The sequence below is a fragment of the Malaclemys terrapin genome, chromosome 8 (assembly GCF_027887155.1).
Source record: "Malaclemys terrapin pileata isolate rMalTer1 chromosome 8, rMalTer1.hap1, whole genome shotgun sequence".
Classification (NCBI taxonomy): Eukaryota; Metazoa; Chordata; order Testudines; family Emydidae; genus Malaclemys; species Malaclemys terrapin.
In genome coordinates this window covers 74,116,294-74,136,197 of record NC_071512.1, presented here as the reverse complement: position 1 = coordinate 74,136,197, position 19,904 = coordinate 74,116,294, and the positions used below count along the sequence as shown (strand labels likewise).

Genomic DNA, 19,904 nt, shown 5'->3' with positions numbered 1-19,904 from the left:
GCTTATTCTGGGAACTGAGAACACTGAGGTGCAGAGCTGATTTTACAGATGCAGTAAATGACTATATATCTTTGTCCTAACGTTCTGGCCAGCACAATGAGGAAAGTGTAACCAGTTGATATTTTTTTTAAGCCATCATTGTGCTGTGTTCAACAATACTGTCAGTCTTGTCACATTTTTCAGGCACCAGCACCAGGCAAAAAATATTGTTGAGCCCTTCTCTGCAAAATTTACTGCTTCTGAAAAGAGACTGAGCGTCCTGTGGCACTTTTAAGACTAACAGAAGTATTGGGAGCATAAGCTTTCGTGGGTAAGAACCTCACTTCTTCAGATGTAAGTAATGGAAATGTCCAGAGGCAGGTATAAATCAGTATGGAGATAATGAGGTTAGTTCAATCAGGGAGGGTGAGGTGCTCTGCTAGCAGTTGAGGTGTGAACACCAAGGGAGGAGAAACTGCATGCCTAGTCTTTGTTTAATCCTGATCTGATGGTGTCAAATTTGCAAATGAACTGGAGCTCAGCAGTTTCTCTTTGGAGTCTGGTCCTGAAGTTTTTTTGCTGTAAGATGGCTACCTTTACATCTGCTATTGTGTGGCCAGGGAGGTTGAAGTGTTCTCCTACAGGTTTTTGTATATTACCATTCCTGATATCTGACTTGTGTCCATTTATCCTCTTGTGTAGTGACTGTCCAGTTTGGCCAATGTACATAGCAGAGGGGCATTGCTGGCATATGATGGCATATATAACATTGGTGGACGTGCAGGTGAATGAGCCGGTGATGTTGTAGCTGATCTGGTTAGGTCCTGTGATGGTGTTGCTGGTGTAGATATGTGGGCAGAGTTGGCATCGAGGTTTGTTGCATGAGAAAAAGAGATTGTAGTTATAGGCATGGAGGGTCCCTAAGAGCCAGGCAAGTCATACTATGATGGCAGGTTAGTAATTGCTGAGTAATTTGAGGTTTTAGATTTTCCCCTAAGAAACACTGAAGCTCTTTAGAGAATGGCTATGATATGCCATTTTTTTTTCTAAAGCAGAACTTCCTGATGAAGGAGCAACTGGTGTGAAGTTATTCACGCTGGGCCAACCACTGACTGACTGAGTGCCTACAGGTCACATGACAGCTTTGGGAGATGTGACATAAAACAATCACACAGAACTACGTGTTAAGGAAAGTACCCTATCTATATAACCCATACACAACTTGTGTCATCCTGGCTCTATTTAGATCAGTAGGAGTCTTCCCACTGATTTCAACTGTGTCAGGATTTTACCCAAAAACCATTAAAATCAGACCCTTAATATTATCTCCACATACCTGTAGCAGGATGCGATCCCAGAACATATCCCCTCCTCATGGCATTGCAGTCACCCTGCCTCAGTTTCCCCTCATTGGTGATGGTTCTCTGGGACTTCAGCATAGTTCAGTTGCTGAAGTGACCGAGATAATGAAAGTCCAAAGAAAAACACCACTCGCTCTAACCTCAGACCCATGCTGAGCAAAGCCCTTCTTCTGAGGGGTTGTCCTGTCAGCACACCACAACCTTCAACTTTTCATCTTCCAGCCCTTCAGGGTTCTACTCAATCACTTCTTCCTCCCCTTAACAGCAGGGGTCTCTGTACATTCTCCCAGGGTAACCGCATAGGAGGGACCCACCCAACCCTTTACAATGGGTTCCCTGCCACTGGAACCCTAGACAACTGGGCTATCTGCCCTGTAACTCAAAGCCTTATTCACTCTCTTTCCCTCCCAGCACCTCTTCTTATGTGTCTATGTACTCTCTCTGGAGAGTGTTTTCTCTCAGATCTTTCCTAGTCCCAATCCTGGGCTTAAACATCCTCTCCCTTGGGACAGTGTGACCACAGCCCTCCTTCCTTGGGCTGTACTGTAATCCTAGCGGGCTTCTCTCAGCCCCCAGCTTTCCCTTGGAACAGGATAACCGAGCCCCCATTCCTGAAGCTGTGTTTCACTTCAGACAGACTTCCTCAAGCCCAGGATATCCATTTTACCTCTCAGCCCTTCCCTGCATGTCTCTCATAGCTCTCCCTTTGACTGAACTCAGAGCAGGTCTCTGACTCACACCTGGTCCCCATTCCCAGTTAGGTTCTGCTAATTCTTCCTGAACACCAATTCTTAAAAGGGCCATTGTCCTTGAAGGGGAGAAACCACCGTACTACAATGCTTCCATATTGAAATTTGCTCTAGGGTTTTAGGGTACTATAATGCAGTGGAAAGGGGAAGACCAGCAGATTCATTACTGCTTTGTATCTTCTCTGTTGAGGGCTTCTCTGTTTCACTATATTTCAAGGATCCATTAAGAAGTGATATGCCTCAAAGTAGAACAGTATCAGTGGAAACAGATACCTGGCATTCATAAAAATAAATGCAGCATTGACATAACAGATTATATAACAGAGCAGTCTATATGCAGATGCCGGACACAATGCCACAATAATTGTTAACCATGTTAACATGTAATTATATTATAAATGACATATGTCTTAATAACTCCTTTTGTCCCAATGTTTATTGTCAATATATAGAATTTACTGTGAGGGTTTCAGCTCATATAATACGCAATGTGTAATAAAAACAACTTGGCTGTTAACTCACCCACAATGTGGCTGCTACCTTACCCTCAATGTGTATACAAGATCCACTTTTCTCTCATTTTAACTATGTGGACTCCAGCACCGGCAGGATGTGTGTGAGAAACAGGTAGCAGGAGATGAGGCCAGCTGCTTCCGTAAACCTCTCACCCAAAACAAACTCAAGCCCTCCCAGTAGTCCCCAAACTTGGATGGAGTAACAGCAAATCAAGCTTCACTAAAAGACTTAAATGAATTTTTAAAAGGTAAGTGGTAACTAATATCTTTTCAGGATTAGAATGTCCCTCACAGCCTGATTAATACAGACAGATATTTTCATATTAGCTGTGCAGTCAGCTTCAACGTTTGTATTTTTGACTGTTAAAAGGTACTTACAGATCTGAAGGCAACAGAAAGTATTTTTTCTCCATTAACAGGATAGCATCTGGAAACACTCCACCTTATTAAAGTTGATTATATTTATTGTTGTAATAATTTATTAATATTATTGGGTTTTGTGAATAAAAAATGATAAAGCTTATTTACTTGAACCATAGTAATGAAAAACATTCATCCCTGAGATGAGCACCTGCATGCCATGTGTCAGCCCAAAACAAATTTTATTAAGAAAATTATAATCATTTCCTGAAAATATTTATTCTCTAATGGAAAAAAAATAATGTCTTGTAACTATAATGGCTCAGTCAGGTAACAATACAATGAATTTGTTACACTGAAGTGTTTTGTTTTGTCAATACTATTAATTGATTAAATCCATCCAAAACAAATACCTGAAAGAAAAATAAATCTGCTGAAGAAACAGATTTACCGTACAGTCTGTGCATTTACAATATTGCCAAAGAACAATATCAGTAAGAATAATTAAAAATTAAGAAGAATCTGTTAAATTTGATCATACCTGTTCTAAACATTATTTTATTAGAGTCTACAAAGATAAGGATTGTAATTCAATTACCCAAAGAGAAATGCAAGCAACTGCTGTTCTTGCTTTTCATTTACTACTGTGAGTCTGCTTTTACCTTGTTTGCAATACTTGTGATAAATGACTTGATGTCTAGATTAGTTGGGCAGCTCTTCTGACAGGGGGCATCTGCACACTTTAAGCACCTAGGGAAAAAAAATAATGAGTTAAGGAGACATACAGAACAAATACTGCCAATAGCATACGTTTTTTCATGTACAAATTGATAAGTCTATAAAATAATAATGCTTTACATTTCTATAGACTTCCATATAAGTATTTCAAAGTGCTTTGTAAACATTATTGAATTAACTCTCACAACAATATAGGGAGGTAAGTTTTATCATCCCCATTTTAAAGATGGGAATATTGAAGCACAGATATGTTAAACAAATAGCCTAAAGCCACACAAGAAGGTGAGCTAAAAAGAGAACTCTGATCTCTTTGGTTGGGTGTTTTAGCCAGAAGAGCAACCTTCTTCTATAACAAGCAGATCCATAAAATCCACTATTCTGAATGTGCAATCTATCGCTATATTACATATACAAATATGTTAAAAGAATGTTAAGACTGAAAAGTTAAGCACTCAAAAGGTAGGAAATGCCACCATTTTAATTATCCATTGAACATTATTTGGGAGCCCTTGTGCCATACACAGTCTTCTTATAAAATCATACTATTTTTTCCATTGGACCTCTGCCTTGTTCAGTGCACAGGATGGATGATGCTCACTGAATGAGTAGCTATTTGATTTTTCTCTTTATTTGTATTCCTTATTATTTTATTCTTCCTTATTCAATGCATGGGCACAGGCCTTATTTCCTAAATACCATTCAAACCCTGCTCTGAAGAGAATTATTAATTTCATCATAGGACTTTCAATAGTATTCATCACTGTAGTATCTGCTTCACAAACAGTTAATATATCTTCACAATCTAAATTTTTTTTTTTCTAGACCTGGCTCTGTAACAAATTCTTCTGTGATCTTAGGCAAGGTCTGTGTGCCTTAGTTTTTCCAACTGTAAAACAGATGAAATTCATTAATGAAGTTCTATAGGTGTAATTGCGAGTATAATTTTGACAACTGAATAATCAGATATGTAGAGTTTTATGATACTTTTATAGGAAAGATGATAAAAATAATTAATGATTTATATGGTTTACCCCGTTTCGGTCCCAAGGAAGAATGGCTGCTAAATATTGGGTCTCTTATTTTGTGCAATACAATTACTTTAATGAGTTAGTTTAAGATTTAGATAAAAGGACGAATTTTTACTTCTAAACTGTGGGTTTACAATCTGTGACTTCGGGAGTACAAATCAGCACTCCTATGGCAACTTGCACTGAAGTTGACTGGAGTTTTGAACGCATATCTGAGGGCAGAACGGGAACTTTTTTCCCCCCCATGACAAATTATATTGTATAATAAAATACACAGACTTAAGTAGTAGTGATTAATGACCCATTCTTGCAAAGGCATCCATGTGGGCATAGAGGTCTAAGTTCACCTCCACAAGTCCTTTTACAGGATTGGACCCTAAAGAATAATCTAATTGATGCATGATTTTTTAAAAAAGCAAGCATCAGCTAAAGAGTTAAAATGATACCCTGTTAAAAGATTTTTATGAGGGTTTTTTTTTTTTTTGGCTTTACACTTTAGTGAAATATCATAGACCAAATGCCACACTACTCATAATCTCAGAATTCATTTAATTATTCTGGATACTTTTCAGCATAGTTATAAAAGATGTCTACATCAACTTACAGAAAATAGCAAAAAAATAAACATTTTTCAGGTCTAACATGGCTACTCGTACAGCATTCCCAAATCTCCCATTATTATTTAGTAATAAATATTACCATTATAGTACAACCACAAGGATTAGGGTCCCATTATGTTGGGTGCTGTACAAACATAGAAAGAGATCATCCTAGTCGTAAGGGGCTTACAGTCTAAAAACACAATGAGTTGCAGAGTCCAGGATAGGGATAAAACATATAAGCAAATGCATATAATGAATAATTGGTAAAGATTTGTTTGTTAATGTATTGGGGTGTTTATGCGTTTTGTTTGTTTGTTTGTTCGTTCATTGGTTTGTTCCAACTGGTCGTAAAGCAAGTGAGTAAGAAAAGGAAACAGTCACAGCTTGTCACCTATCTCACCATGATTAGCAGTCAGTATTTTGTGGACATCATTTCAGAGACGAGTTAACTGGGAATTTGGAGAAGGATATGGTAATAGTTGTTTGGATTTTATAACAGAGTTTTTTTCCCATGCATTTGAGGAAGCACGAAAGAACAAGTGATCTTAGTACTCTAAGCAAACTTGATGGGAGCAAGGCTGCAGTATACAAGACCAGAAAAGAAGAGGTTGTAGTATCGAGATGTGACATGATGAGGGCTTGTTTGACAATTTTGGCTGTGTAGACAGAGAGGTGAGAACAAACTTCAGAATCATATGTAAGAAAAAAGCAGCCGTTCTTTTATATCTTTTCTCCACCACTGCCCCAACTCAAGACAGTTTTTAAAATGCAATAGCTCTTTAGGCAGGTATGCGTGGACTACCCTTAAGACAAAGTATATTATATTAAAAATGAATAGAAAGGCCCCATGACAGGATAGCCAACGTATAGATTAATGGTTGTGTTTATTAAGTATCTTTACCAAATAATTTCTTTTATTATTATTATTGAGATGGTTCACAAACAACAGCTGTTGAAAACATCAGGTGTTAATGAGGCAGGGCAAAGCAAACCTGAATTATAGCTTTTTTTTTGGGGGGGGGGGTAGGGGATGCCATGAATATGCCAGTAGGCTCACTCTGATAATAATACCATCTTCCAGTTCTCTGAGTGCTCTGCAGACTAAAGTGCATCAGGCTGCCATTAATCCCACTTATCACACTGACAGCTCAGTAATTACACTACTGCTATAGTCAGGTACTGTAGTCCTAATAAAATATCAGCCACTGCACAGAATGCATGCTGGTGAGATGTTTTATTAAACTTGGGGGGTTGATCATCAAGTGACATTAGTGTTGACCTATTTTTCTATTTGACAATAAATTATCCTTTGACCAGGCCATAATAGATATTATAGAGTGTTTTTACTGTACCAAACAGCAAAGGTACTGCATTCCAATGAGCTAGGCAAATGGCATAAATAAAATAGTAGAAATGCATGCCAGAATATCATTACCTAAATTGCTTTAAGTGACTGATTCTGTGAAAAATCAGAGACAGTACTGTACTTAGGGGACTATGCCAACATTTGCTGTAAACCTCAATACTACATATATTTTCCCTTATAAATGAATGGCAAAGATTACACTTTTGTTTTACCTTGCCCCTTTTGAAATTCCCCTTTCTGGCTCTCAGAATAGTGAAAGCCCCTTTTACTTTTCAAAGGTACTCTGTTATTATGTATTTGGTTTAAAATGGACTATAAGCAACAAACTCAGTAAATAAAAATTCTCCAATCCACTTGTCACAACTAATGCATTTAAATGTATAACAATACATTCACATTTTAAAATAAAGCAAAATGGGCTTTATTTATTTATTTCTCAGTGATAATATCTGTCCTAGAGAAAACAAAAATTTAAACCCATATACATATTTATATTTAGGCATATCTAATCACACATGTAAATTAACATACTTACATCTTTGTAACAATGAAATACAACATACTCTTCCAGTTATCAATACATGTTAAACACGTTCTCCCCCCATCTGTTCTTGGAATGACAATTAAATCATTGAGAAAGACATAAAAGTTCTATGATATTGTATAGTTTTAAAAGACAGGGGCTATTCACTATTCTGAGAGCCAGCTCAAGACCTATGCAGTGCTTAAGCACCACTGAAACCTTATTTTGAAACCTTATGTGGCGTTCCACACTGGAGTGAGTTTTACCCATGGTAACCTATATTTAAAACATTTCATAAGAAGGGACAAGGCCAGGAGCGGATTTACCATGAAACAAACCGTGCGGTGGCATGGAGCCTCCAATGACAGGGCTCCCGCAAAATGCAGGACAAATCTCATCTGACAACCTGCCTCTGAGTCCCGGCCAGCGGCACAGCAGGGCTCAGGCAGGCAGGCACGCTGCCTGCATACTGTGGCCGATGGCCCCACGCCGCTCCTGAAAGAGGCCGGCTGCTGGCACATTTCTGCGCACTCCTGGCGGGGGGAGCGGGAGGTGGCACCGTGCGCTGCCCCCACCCTAGGCAGTGCATGGAGACCCGCTGCCCCTCTCCCTCCCAAGGGGCATGCAGAGATGTGCCAGCACACTAAGGTGGCTCCCTACCTGCTCTGCCTCCCTCCCTCCATGCCATGCCGCTCCCGGAAGTGGCCGGCATGTCCCTGCAACCCCTGGGGGGGTGTGTCTCCGCATGTTGCCCCCACTCCAAGTGCCGACTCTGCAGCTCCCATTGGCCGGAAACTGCGGCGATGGTGCCTGCAGGCAGCGGCAGGTGGAGACCCCCTGCCCTTCCCCCCACCTAGAAGCCACTGCTGGAGGAGGTGTGTGCGCCAGTTGCTTTGCAGCCACGCTGCCCGAGGTAAGTGCCGACCCCCTGCCCCTCTCCCGACCCCATCCCCCTGCCCCAGCCCAGAGCCCCAACTTCCTCCCAGAGCTCACACTCCTCACCCCCCCACACCCCAACCCCTACTCCAGCCCAGAGCCCGCACCCAGCATTCAAACTCCCTCCCAGCGCCCGAATCCCGCACCCCCTCCTGCACCCCAACCCCCTGCCCTAATCAAGGTACATCACTTTATTTTCACTTACTTCCCATTACTTATAATATAGGAGGAGGATGAATAAAAAATAATGAAAAACGGGAGGGGAGATAAGAGAGAATGTTCTTTTTTTTGGCTGGGTCCAGAGGGAGGGCCCCGAAAAGAAGCTGCACACAGGGCCCCACTAACTCTAAATCCGCCACTGGCCAAGGCAGAAGACATGAAAATAGTCATTTGAAAAGTTGCAGTCCAAAAGAAAGTGAAGCAACTAACTCAGAGAGAAGAGAATGTATTGTGTTGATACCATAGATATTATATATAGAGAAAATTACACATTTGAAACATAAATGTACTCCAGAACCCCAATCATTAATCCCACCTTAGATAAGATTCCATTTGCATTCTCACTTTTGAAGTAGGCACAGGTATACTAATTGCCCTGTGTGAATAAAGCTAGGTATAAAACATCTATACCAATTAACCATTTTTGCAAAGTATTTACACAAGAGAATGCTCTGTTGTGTAGCTTTATTTAATGTTATAAGGTCATAGAAATGTAGGACTAGAAGGGACATTGAGAAGACATCAAGTCCAGCCCCCTGAGATGAGCCAGGATCAAGTAAACCTAGATTATCCCTGACAGGTGTTCATCCAACCTGTTCTTAAAAATCTTTGAGGATGGGGATTCAACTACTTCCCTTGGAAGCCTATTTCAGAGAATAACTGCCCTTATAGTTAGAAAGTTTTTCCTAATATCTAACCTACATTTCCCTTGCAAGATTAAATCCATAACTCCTTGTCCTACCTTCAGTGTATATGGAGATCAATCAATCACCATCCTATTTATAACAGTCCTTGACATTTGTGAAGACTTATCAGGTGCCCCTTTAGTCTTCATTTCTCAAGACTAAACATGCCCAGTTTTTAATGTTTCCTTATAGGCAGGTTTTCTAAATCTTTTATCATTTTTGTTGCTCTCATCTGGACTCTCTCAAATTTGTGCACATCTTTCCTAAAGTGTTGTGCCCAGCATTTGATTTTTCCTTCCCAAGTGAAGTATTTTGCACTTGGAACTTCATCTTGTTCAATTCAGAGCAATTCTCCAGTTAGTCAAGGATCTTTTGAATTCTAATTCTGTCCTCCAAAATGCTTGGAACTCCTCCCAACTTGGTGTCATCTGCAAATTTTATAAGCATATTCTTCATTCCATTATCCCAGTCATTAATGAAAATATTGAATAATACCAGACCCAGGACTGATCCCCGTGGGACCAAACTAGTTATGCATTCTCAGTTTGTCAGCAAACCATTGATAACTACTATTTGAGTAAGGTCTTTCAACAAATTGTGCACCCACCCCACAGTAAATTCATCTAGACCATATTTCCTTAGTTTGCCAATGAGATGTCAAAAGCTTTACTAAAATCAAGATATATCATGTGTACTGCTTCCTTCCATCTACTAATCCAGTAACCCTGCCAAAAAAAAAAATTAGGTTGGTTTGGCATGATTTGTTCTTGACAAATCCATGCTGGTTATTTCTTATACTCCTATTATCTTCTAGGTTCTTACAAACTGATTGTTTAATAATTTGTTCCAGTCTCTTTCCAGGTATCAACATTAGGCTGACTGGTCGATAGTTCCCAGATTTTCCTTTGTTCCTCTTTTTACAGACAGGTACTATGTTTGCCCTTCTCCAGTCCTCTGGGATTTCACCCATCCTCCATGAGTTCTCCAGGATAATTGCTAATGGTTCTGAAATTCCTTTAGCTAGTTCCTTAAATTCCCTAGAATGAATTTCATCAGGCCCTGCCTACTTGAATACCTCTAACTTATCCAAATATTCTTTAATCTGTTCTATCCCTATTTTGGCTTGTGTTCCTTCTTCATTTTGTTAATATTAATTGTGATGAGTATCTGGTCACTATTAACCTTTTTAGTGAAGACTGAAGCAAAATAGGCATTAAACACCTCAGCTTTCTTGGTGTCATGAGTTATTAGCTCTCCTCCCCTGCTAAGTAGAAGACCTGTGCTTTCCTTTGTCTTTCTGTTGCTCCTAATTTCTTTAAAGAACCTCTTCTTATTGCCTTTTATGTACCTTGTTGCGTATAACTCATTTTGTGTCTTAGCATTTCTGATTTTCTCTCTACACATTTGTGCTATTCTTTTGTACTCCTCCTTAGCAATTAGTCCAACTAGTCCTTCCACTTTTTTGTAGGTTTCCTTTTTGATTTTTAGGTCATTAAAGAGCTCTTGATGGAGCCATATTGGCCTCTTACAATTCTTCCTATCTTTCCTTCACACTGGGATAGTTTGTAATTGTGCCTTTAATATTATCTGCTTGGGAATGTGCCAGCCTTCCTGAACTATTGTTTCCCTGAGATTTTCTTCCCATGGGACTTTACTTATCAGTTCTGAGTTTGTTAAATCTGCTTTTTTAAAGTCCATCATCCTTATTCTCCTGCTCTCACATGTTCCTTTCCTTAGAATCATTAAATCTATCAGTTCATGATCACTTTCACCAAAATCACCTTCCACCTTCACATTCACAACCATTTCCTCCCTGGTGGCCAGAATCAAATCTAAAATGGCTGTCCCTCTGGTTACTTACTCCAATTTCTGAAACAAAAAGTTGTTCCCAATACATTCCAAGAACTTATTGGAAATTTTGTGTTTTGCAGTATTACTTTTCCATAAGTACTTTTTCTATGCCTCATCCCTCTTGTTGCTTCTATAACCCTATAGTAATTTTCCATGTCCCCGACAACATCTAACCCTCTGTTAAGGGAACATGTTTTATGCTTTCCTGTGGGCTTTTGTCACCTGCCCCGGAGACCTTCTTCTGGTAACAACATCCCATGGTCAAGGAAGCCTAAGCCCTCCCATCCACACCATCTGCACAACCATGCACTCATCTCCAGGATGTGTGAGGGCCCTTACCCTCAACCGATACAATAGACAAGAACACAACTTACACTCCCAATCCCTTCACCCTTGCTCCTAGAGCTCTGCAGTCACTGGTGATCTGCTCAGAGCCATAGTCATTAGTGCCCACATGGATGAGCAACATGGGGTAGTGGTCAGAGGGACTTTCTGTAACATCTTGAGCATGGGCTCCAGACAGCCCACCACAAGGGGACCACATCATATAATTGTGTAATGACAGATGCCCACATGTTACAACATAATACACATGCAAAAACGTGGACTTTAAATTTCTTATTTAGAAGGGTCATGTATTTGTGTGTACACACACACACACACACACACACGTACGTTCACATTGATCAATGTAGCTATTCTGAATTTGCACCAACTCAGGATCTGGTCCACTAGCTTTAAGAGAAGCTACTCATTCATCTCAAAAGAATGTTGACTTTGAAGCCTAATCATGACAACTTTATATGTCAGCATTCTTCCTAAGAACTCTGAATGAGTTCCCTGAACTTTGAACAGGAGAGGAGTAACATGGTGAAAAATATGAGATACCTCTTTCAAAGGGACAGTCTTAGTGAGGAGAGAGAGCTTCACTGCCCTCTTTCCTAAGAGAAACAGGCCACCACAGAGTTTCCTAACATGTCTTTCCTCTGCAGTTTTATCCTTTGGCTTTTAAGAGCTCTCTTGTGGCTTTTGGAGATCAGCTGTCTTCCTCCCCTCTTACTGTTCCTCCAATAGCAACTGGGGTGATCGTAATCAGGTACCTGTGGAAGGAGAAGAGGATCTGCTGTTGCAATCCTTTCCCACACATCCATACACACAGAGGCCTAAATGGAGAGATAGCAAGATACACTGCTGAAACCTTGAAAAGGGAGAAGACAGGGATCTACTGCTGCAACTCCCCAGCCCAACTCATGGAGAAGATCCGCTGCTTTTGCTTATGGCAGAAGATTACGTTGCGGCCTGTAATAAAATAAGGATAGGACTGAGACAGAGGGTGTGTATAGTAGGGAATGAGGTTCAGGGGTTGACTCCACAAACAATCAGATCATGGAAAGCTGGGATATGACTCTAGCTGGCAATAGTCTGCTGTGGGCTAACTCTTCAGGCACAACCTGCTGCTGCATATTAAGAGTTCATTAGAGCACTCTAGCCAAGTCCTCTTTGAAACAAACTGTTAATACCCATCAGCAGGGTGCACTCAAACAGTTAGACCACAGCAGTCTAATGAAGGCTAGATACACACCCCAAATTAAATGTTCGTGTAGACAAGCCCTTTCTACGGGGAAATTGAGAATTACCAGCAATTGTTACTTCTGCATGGTGCCTCCAGTTGGGAAAGGTGTGTCAAAGAAGAAAAAGTGGACTGTGCATTATCCAAACATTCCATCAGCTATACGCCCAGTACCCCATGGAGAAGGACTGCCGGTTCCTGATGCACCAGAATCATTCTCACTTGAGTCGGACGAGGAAGAGGAAGAGGATGAAACTTCTGGTCCTGAACCATCAATGTCACAGGACCCACATTTTCTCCCATCCTCCTCCTCTGAACCACACCTCATAACACAAGGTGAACTGAATGACCTTGTCAGGGATTTGGAACTACCCAAGAGTAAAGCAGAGCTGTTGGGCTCCAGACTACAGCAGTGGAATCGCCTGGCAGGTGATGTTAGGGTTTCCATGTTCCGTGACCGTCAAAAGGATCTTGTCCCATTCTTCTTCATGGAAGGTGATCTTGTAGCCTGCAACAACATCGACGGTGTGATGGCAGCCCTCAACATCGTTCACGATCCAGATGAGTGGAGACTGTTCATTGATTCATCGAAGACGAGTCTTAAAGCTGTTTTACTGCATAATGGCAATGTTTTGCCAACAATTCCAGTTGGTCATGCAGTCCATATGAAGGAAACCTATGACAACATGAAACAACTTTTGAGGTGCATAAACTATGACCAACATCAGTGGCAACTTTGTGGCGATTTGAAGGTTGTTGCTCTCTTGCTTGGTCTGCAGACTGGATACACAAAGTACAGTTGTTTTCTCTGCAAATGGGATAGTCATGCAAGAGATTCCCACTACATCAAGAAAGATTGGCCACTCCAACAGTCATTGGAGCCTGGGAGGAAAAGCGTTCAGCATCCACCACTTGTTGAATCAAGGAAGATTTTGTTACTACCCTTACACATCAAGCTGGGTCTGATGAAGAACTTTGTCAAGGCCATTGACAAAACACAAGCAGCTTTCAAGTAGCTCCGTGGAAAATTTCCAAGATTAAATGAAGCTAAGATAAAGGAAGGTGTCTTTGTTGGTCCTCAGATTCGTGAACTTCTTCGAGATGATGCATTTGACCATGCACTGCGTGGCAAGGAAAAGACGGCTTGGAAAGCCTTCCAGTTAATGGCAATAAATTTTCTCGGAAACAACAAGGCAGACAACTACAGGTTGTTGGTGGAAAACCTCCTCAAGGCATACAAAAGCCTTGGTTGCAACATGTCACTAAAGATACATTTTTTGCACTCTCATCTAGATTTTTTTCCACCGAACTGCGGAGCAGTGAGTGACGAGCACGGCAAGCGATTTCACCAGGACATTGCAACAATGGAGAAACGCTATCAGGGCAAATGGAGCCCATCAATGCTTGCAGACTATTGCTGGACAGTGACAAGAGATGCTCCATTTAATGAATACAAGAGACAAGCCAAGAAGCGCCGAGTAGACACTGAATAGGACTAAACTATGTACATAATAGTTTTTTGCCTTTTGTTTCATAATAAATTTTATTTATATAACCCTTTTGCTGATTTTTAAAGGGTTACATAAACAGGACAGGTGAAATATTATCATGTAAAGCAACCATAAACACATGACAAGACCTAGGTTTACAATTTATGATTAAAACTCTACTATCTACACAATATACATAGACATAAAATGTAAAAACTTAAGTATCTTAGAAACAGTAGCCAATCAGTTGTTTTAATTGTCATATTTGAATTCAGCACATCAAAATACATAATAAATAGCACATTTTATCTCTGAAGCAGACGACTTCTCAAAAATTGTAGACCAGTGTTACAGACAGTTGACAAGAAGGTGTGAGTAACATGTTTCACCCTCTTCACTTTATATTTCATGTATATCAATTCTTTCCTTTTACTTCTGTAAAGTAGTTTGCAATGCTTCAGAATGAGGAATATTCTATAAATGAATTAATTAAAGAAAATCAGAATGGATTAAGGCATTTTGTAGCAAGCAGCATGGATATCATGCCAATTCAGAAGAGAACCAGTATCCTTCAGATGTATCAGAAATCACTGCAACTACTTTTCTCAAATATAATGCAAGTCATATCCATTGTGTTATGGTTTCTCACAGATAGTGCTTGTAAACAGGTAAGTTACATAAACAGTTTAAATTTCTATTAGCAAATATATTATGTGTGGCCTAATAAGCAAATCAATAATATTGTTATAATAGTGTTTTTAGTATGATCACAGCTGAAATCCATGTTTAGTACCTTTCTCCCTCTCTCTCCTCTTCCCCTGCATCTGATTCCCTTTTTTGAAGTTTTAGGAGGGTGATTTTATTAGTGTTGTTTTTAATCTAGATTTTGTTTTTGTAATCTATTTATTGTATATTGCTCTACAGCACCCTGAGCTCCTTGGCTTTATAAATAAAATTATTATGGTAATATGTCTCACAAAAAATGCTACCTATGTGAAGGAATATAATCCACTCAGTTTATGTATCTGTGTCTTCCAGTGAATGTCACAAACCTACATGCTACTCCCCTTGAGTGTTAGATTTTGCATTTGAATAGCTAAGGTATACAGTTCCTGACAAGTATGTACAAACTCATGTACTCACAAACCTTTTGCCAACCTGTCTATGCCCTCTTATGTGCAGTGATGATTCCACCTCAGGGCTTTATAACTTCAAGTCAAAAAGTGAGTTTGAGATCTTCTACTTCAGGTGGTACATTTTTCTATTGCTGAGGGCATGCTCAAATGACAACACAGATTCACTACCAGATTGATATGCTACAAGTTTAACTGAATTGCAATGCAGTTTGCTTAGAGTAGCTGAAAATGCCATAACTGCATTGAATTACAATTACAGAAAAACTCCTGTATATCCAAGGGCTGGAAATCAAAGATGCTCTGAAAAAGATAGTGCTTTGGTTGCCAGTCTCACATTTTCTTTATTGTTAAAACTGCTGGAAAAATCTATTGTTCTCTCCAGCACTGTTGGCTGGGAATTTTTCAACTAAATCTTTTTTAGTCAGAAATGCAGATTCAGTGAAACAAAAACTTTTATGGAAAAATATTAGTTTCAACGAAACTCTTGTTGGGAAAGGGAGGGAATTTCTGGAGCGGGGGAGAAGAGCGGCACCCATCCCAGAATAGACTAGTGGTTTGGGTAGTCATCTAGGATAGGGGAGATCCAGTTTCAAGTACTTGCTCTGCCTACTTCAAACCAAGTATTGAACCTGTGTCCCAAGCCTAGGTTACTGCACCTAACCACTACCTACAGGATCTGGGTCTCTCTCTCTGGTTCAATGAGCACTTATACAAAGTGAAACTGCTCCAACAGAAGACACTAAGAGTCAGATTCTATAGACCAGTGTAGGAGACCCACATGGGATGTGGATATGAATCAGGCAGAGCAAGGACTTGAATCTGGGTTTCCCAGATCCCAGATGACTACCCTAACCACCATGCTGTTAGCTATTGTGGGTTTGTTTGTTCACTTGCTCTCTCGTCCTCCCTCCCTCCCTCACACCAACAAAGACCAGGGGACCAATTCTGATCTTATACTAATTTTACATCAAGAAACTTACATAATTGTTTTCAGTGGAGTTATACCTGATTTACATGTCAAGACAAATATTTTTTACAATATTAAAAATGATTTAAGAGGGGAAAACAATTGAATTTAATAGAGTAAAAAAAAATATGGGGTAAATTTTCAGAAAAATGACATACCTTTCTCAAGCTTTATTCACATTTTCCTTTTTACACCCTAAGTCCTGGCTAGTTGCATCCCCAGCTGTGCATTACATGAGTAGTAAAAGATGCAGATATTGATGTTTGTGCCTGTAGCTCATTTTGAGGGTGCCAATTACATTCATAAACAGGGACTCCAGGCCTAAACTTGGCTGATATTATACCAGTTATAGTCTATTCTGACTGAATGGACCTGCACTTTATGGGAGGAAGATAAATTAGCTAGATGACTTATTTCCATTAGTCTAAAAACAGAAAGAACTCTTCCGTTATTTGTAACATGAAAGGTTGTAAAAGAGATGAGAACCAGAATGTCTGTGAAAGTCTAAATGCTTTAAATTATACCACAACATAGTTAATTTTAAACATTACTATTTTTCCTGTTTAATATTAAGAATGTAATTGTACTTTTCTAGGAAGATAGATCATACCCTAATTTTTATTAAACTGTATGTTAATACTTCTATCCACATTTCCAGAGCATAGCGTCACATATAGTAAAACACTTAAATGAATCAAACTATACCACAGAATCTCTATGGATAGAAATTCCATGCTTGAATAATGAGGAGTATATCAGTAGAAATATACTACCAACCAGCTGACCAGGATGGTGATGCTGGTTGTAAAATGATCAGGCAGATTAGGTAGGCTATAAAAACAGAAAACCCCAAAATAATGGAGGATTTCAACTATCTCTATATTGACTGGATACATGTCACCTCAGGATTGGGAAGGGATTCGGAGATAAAATTTCTACATACCACTCGTGACTGCTTCTTGGAACTGAAGCTCACAAGAGGGGAGGTAATTCTTGATTTAGTCCTAAGTGGAGTACAGGATCTGGTCCAAGAGGTACATATAGCTGAATCACTCAGTAATAACGACAATAATGTAATTACATTGAACATTCTTGGGGGGGGAGGGATACCAAAGAAATGCACCACAGTAGTACTTAACATCAAAAGGGGAACTACACAAAAATGAGGATGCTAGATAAATGAAACTCAAAGGAGCAGTAAGAAGAGTAAATGCCTGCAAACTGCATAGAAACTTTTTAAAAACACCATAATAGAGGCTCAAACTAAAAGTATACCCCCAATTAAAAAAAAAAGAGGAACAAAAAAAAATGCCACCATGGTTAACATAATAAAACAGGCAACTAGAAAGGGGAAATAAATCCTTTAAAAATTGGAAGTAAAAACCCTACTGAGGAAAATAGAAAGTACCAACACACATAAACTTTGGCAAGTCAAATGTAAAAGTATAATTAGGCAGGCCAAAAAAAGAGTTTGAAGAATAACTAGCAAAAGGCATAAAAACTAACAGAAACATTTTTTAAGTACACCAGAAGTAGGAAGCCTGTCAAACAATCAGTGGTGCTATGAAAGCACTCAAGAAAGAAAAGGCCACTGCCAAGAATCTAAATGAATTCTTTGAAAAGAAGGCTGAGGGGAGATATGATGGCTCTCTATAAATGTATCAGAGGAATAAATACCAGGGAGGGAGAGGAATTATTTAAATTCAGTACCAATGTGGACACAAGAACACATGGATATAAAGTGGCCATCAGGAAGTTTAGGCTTGAAATTAGACGAAGGTTTCTAACCATCAGAAGAGTGAAGTTCTGGAACAGCCTTCCTAGGGGAGCAGTGGGGGCAAAAGACAGATCTGGCTTCAAGTCTAAGCTTGATAAGTTTATGGAGGGGATGGCATGATGGGATAGCCTAATTTTGGCAATGAATTGGTCTTTGACTATTAGCGGTAAATATGCCCAATGGCTTGTGATGGGATGTTAGATGGGGTGGGATCTGAGTTACTACAGAGAATTCTTTCCTGGGTGTCTGGCTGGTGAGTCTTGCCCACATGCTCAGGATTTAGCTGATCGCCATATTTGGGGTCCGGAAGGAATTTTCCTCCATGGCAGATTGGCAGAGGCCCTGGGGGTTTTCGCCTTCCTCTGTAGCATGGGGCACGGGTCACTTGCTGGAAGATTCTCTGCACCCTGAAGTCTTTAAACCATGATTTGAGGACTTCAATGGCTCAGACATAGGCTTGATACAGGAGTGAATGGGTGAGATTCTGTGGCCTGTGTTGTGCAGGAAGTCAGCCTAGATGATCATAATGGTCCCTTCTGATTTTATAGTCTATGATTCTATGAATCACTCTTCACTGCAGGGGATATGAGGGAAATCACCACACTGAAGACACTGTTTTTATGTGACAGATCTGAGGAACTGTCACAAACTGAGGTGTCAATAGAGGAGGTTTTGAAACAAATTGATATTTTAAACAGTAATAAGTCACCAGGACCAGATGGTATTCACCCAAGAGCTCTGAAGGAATTCAAATACGAAACCATAGAATTACAAACTGTGGTATGTAGGCCATCGCTTATATCAGTTTCTGTACCAGGAACTGCAGGAGAGATCTGTACAGGAGTGCAGGAAAATTAATATTATGTAGATTTTTTAAAAAGGCATTAAAGACAATCCTCGCAGTTGAAGGCCAGAAGCTTAGCTCTGTACCAGGCAAACTGGTTGAAACTATAGCAAAGAACAGAATTATCAGACACATAGATGATCATGATATCTTGAGGAAGAATCAAAACTGCTTTTGTAAAAGGAAACTATGCCTCACCAACCTATTAGAATTCTTTGACGGAGTCAACAAGAATATAGATAAGTGTGATCAATTGATATAGTGGACTTGGTCTTTCAGAAAGTCTTTTACAGGGTCCCACAACAAAGGCTCTTCAGCAAAATAAGAGTCATGAGATAAGAAAGACTTAAGGGAATAAAACACTGGAAACAAAGACTAGGACTAAATGGTCAATTTTCAGAGTGGAGAGAGGTAAACAGTGGGGTCCCCCTGGGATCTATACTGTAACTAGTGCTGCCCGACATATTCCTAAATAGTCTGGAAAAAAGGTGAACAGTGAGGTGGCAAAGTTTGCAAATGATACAAAATTACTCAAGATAGTTAAATCCAAAGCTGACTGTGAAGAGCTACAAAGGGAACTCACAAAACTAGGTGCCTGGGCAACAAAAAGGGGAATGAAATTCAATGTTGATGAATGCAAAGTGATGCATATTAGAAAACGTAATTCAACCTATACATACAAAATGACAGGGTCTAAATGCGCTGTTGCAATTCAAGGAAGAGATCTTTGAGTCATTATGGATCGTTCTCTGAAAACATTTGCTCAATGTGCAGCTGCAGTTGAAAAAAGCTAACAATGTTGGGAATCATTAGGAAAGGGATAAATAAGACAGAAAATATCATAATGCCACCATATACACCCACACCTTCGCAAAATCCATGCTACACTACACCCCTTCGCAAAAAAAGATTAGAATTGGAAAAAAGTACAGAGAAGGGCAACAAAGATGATTAAAGGTGTGGAACAGCTTCCACATGAGGAGAGATGAAAAAGACTGGGACTGTTCAGCTTAGACAAGAGACAACTCAGGGGGGAAGTGATAGAGGTCTATAAAATCCTGAATGGTGTGTCGAAAGTGAATAAGGAAGTGTTAGTTATGCCTTCACCTAGCCCAAGAACCAGGGGTCACCCAATGAAATTAAAAGGCAGTACGGTTAAAACAAACATAAGGAAGTACTTCTTCATATAATGCATAGTCAACCTGTG

The 19,904-nt window shown here is 39.8% G+C and overlaps 1 protein-coding gene across 2 annotated transcripts in view; it reads right to left on the bottom strand.

Moving 5' to 3' along the window:
- DPYD (dihydropyrimidine dehydrogenase) overlaps positions 1 to 19,904 on the bottom strand; it is a 613,360-nt gene that overhangs the window by 407,128 nt on the left and 186,328 nt on the right. For both annotated transcript variants that reach the window (XM_054037742.1, XM_054037743.1), the window contains exon 4: positions 3,627 to 3,714. In XM_054037742.1, coding sequence (XP_053893717.1) covers positions 3,627 to 3,714 — 88 coding nt within the window. The remainder of the gene's footprint in view (positions 1 to 3,626; positions 3,715 to 19,904) is intronic.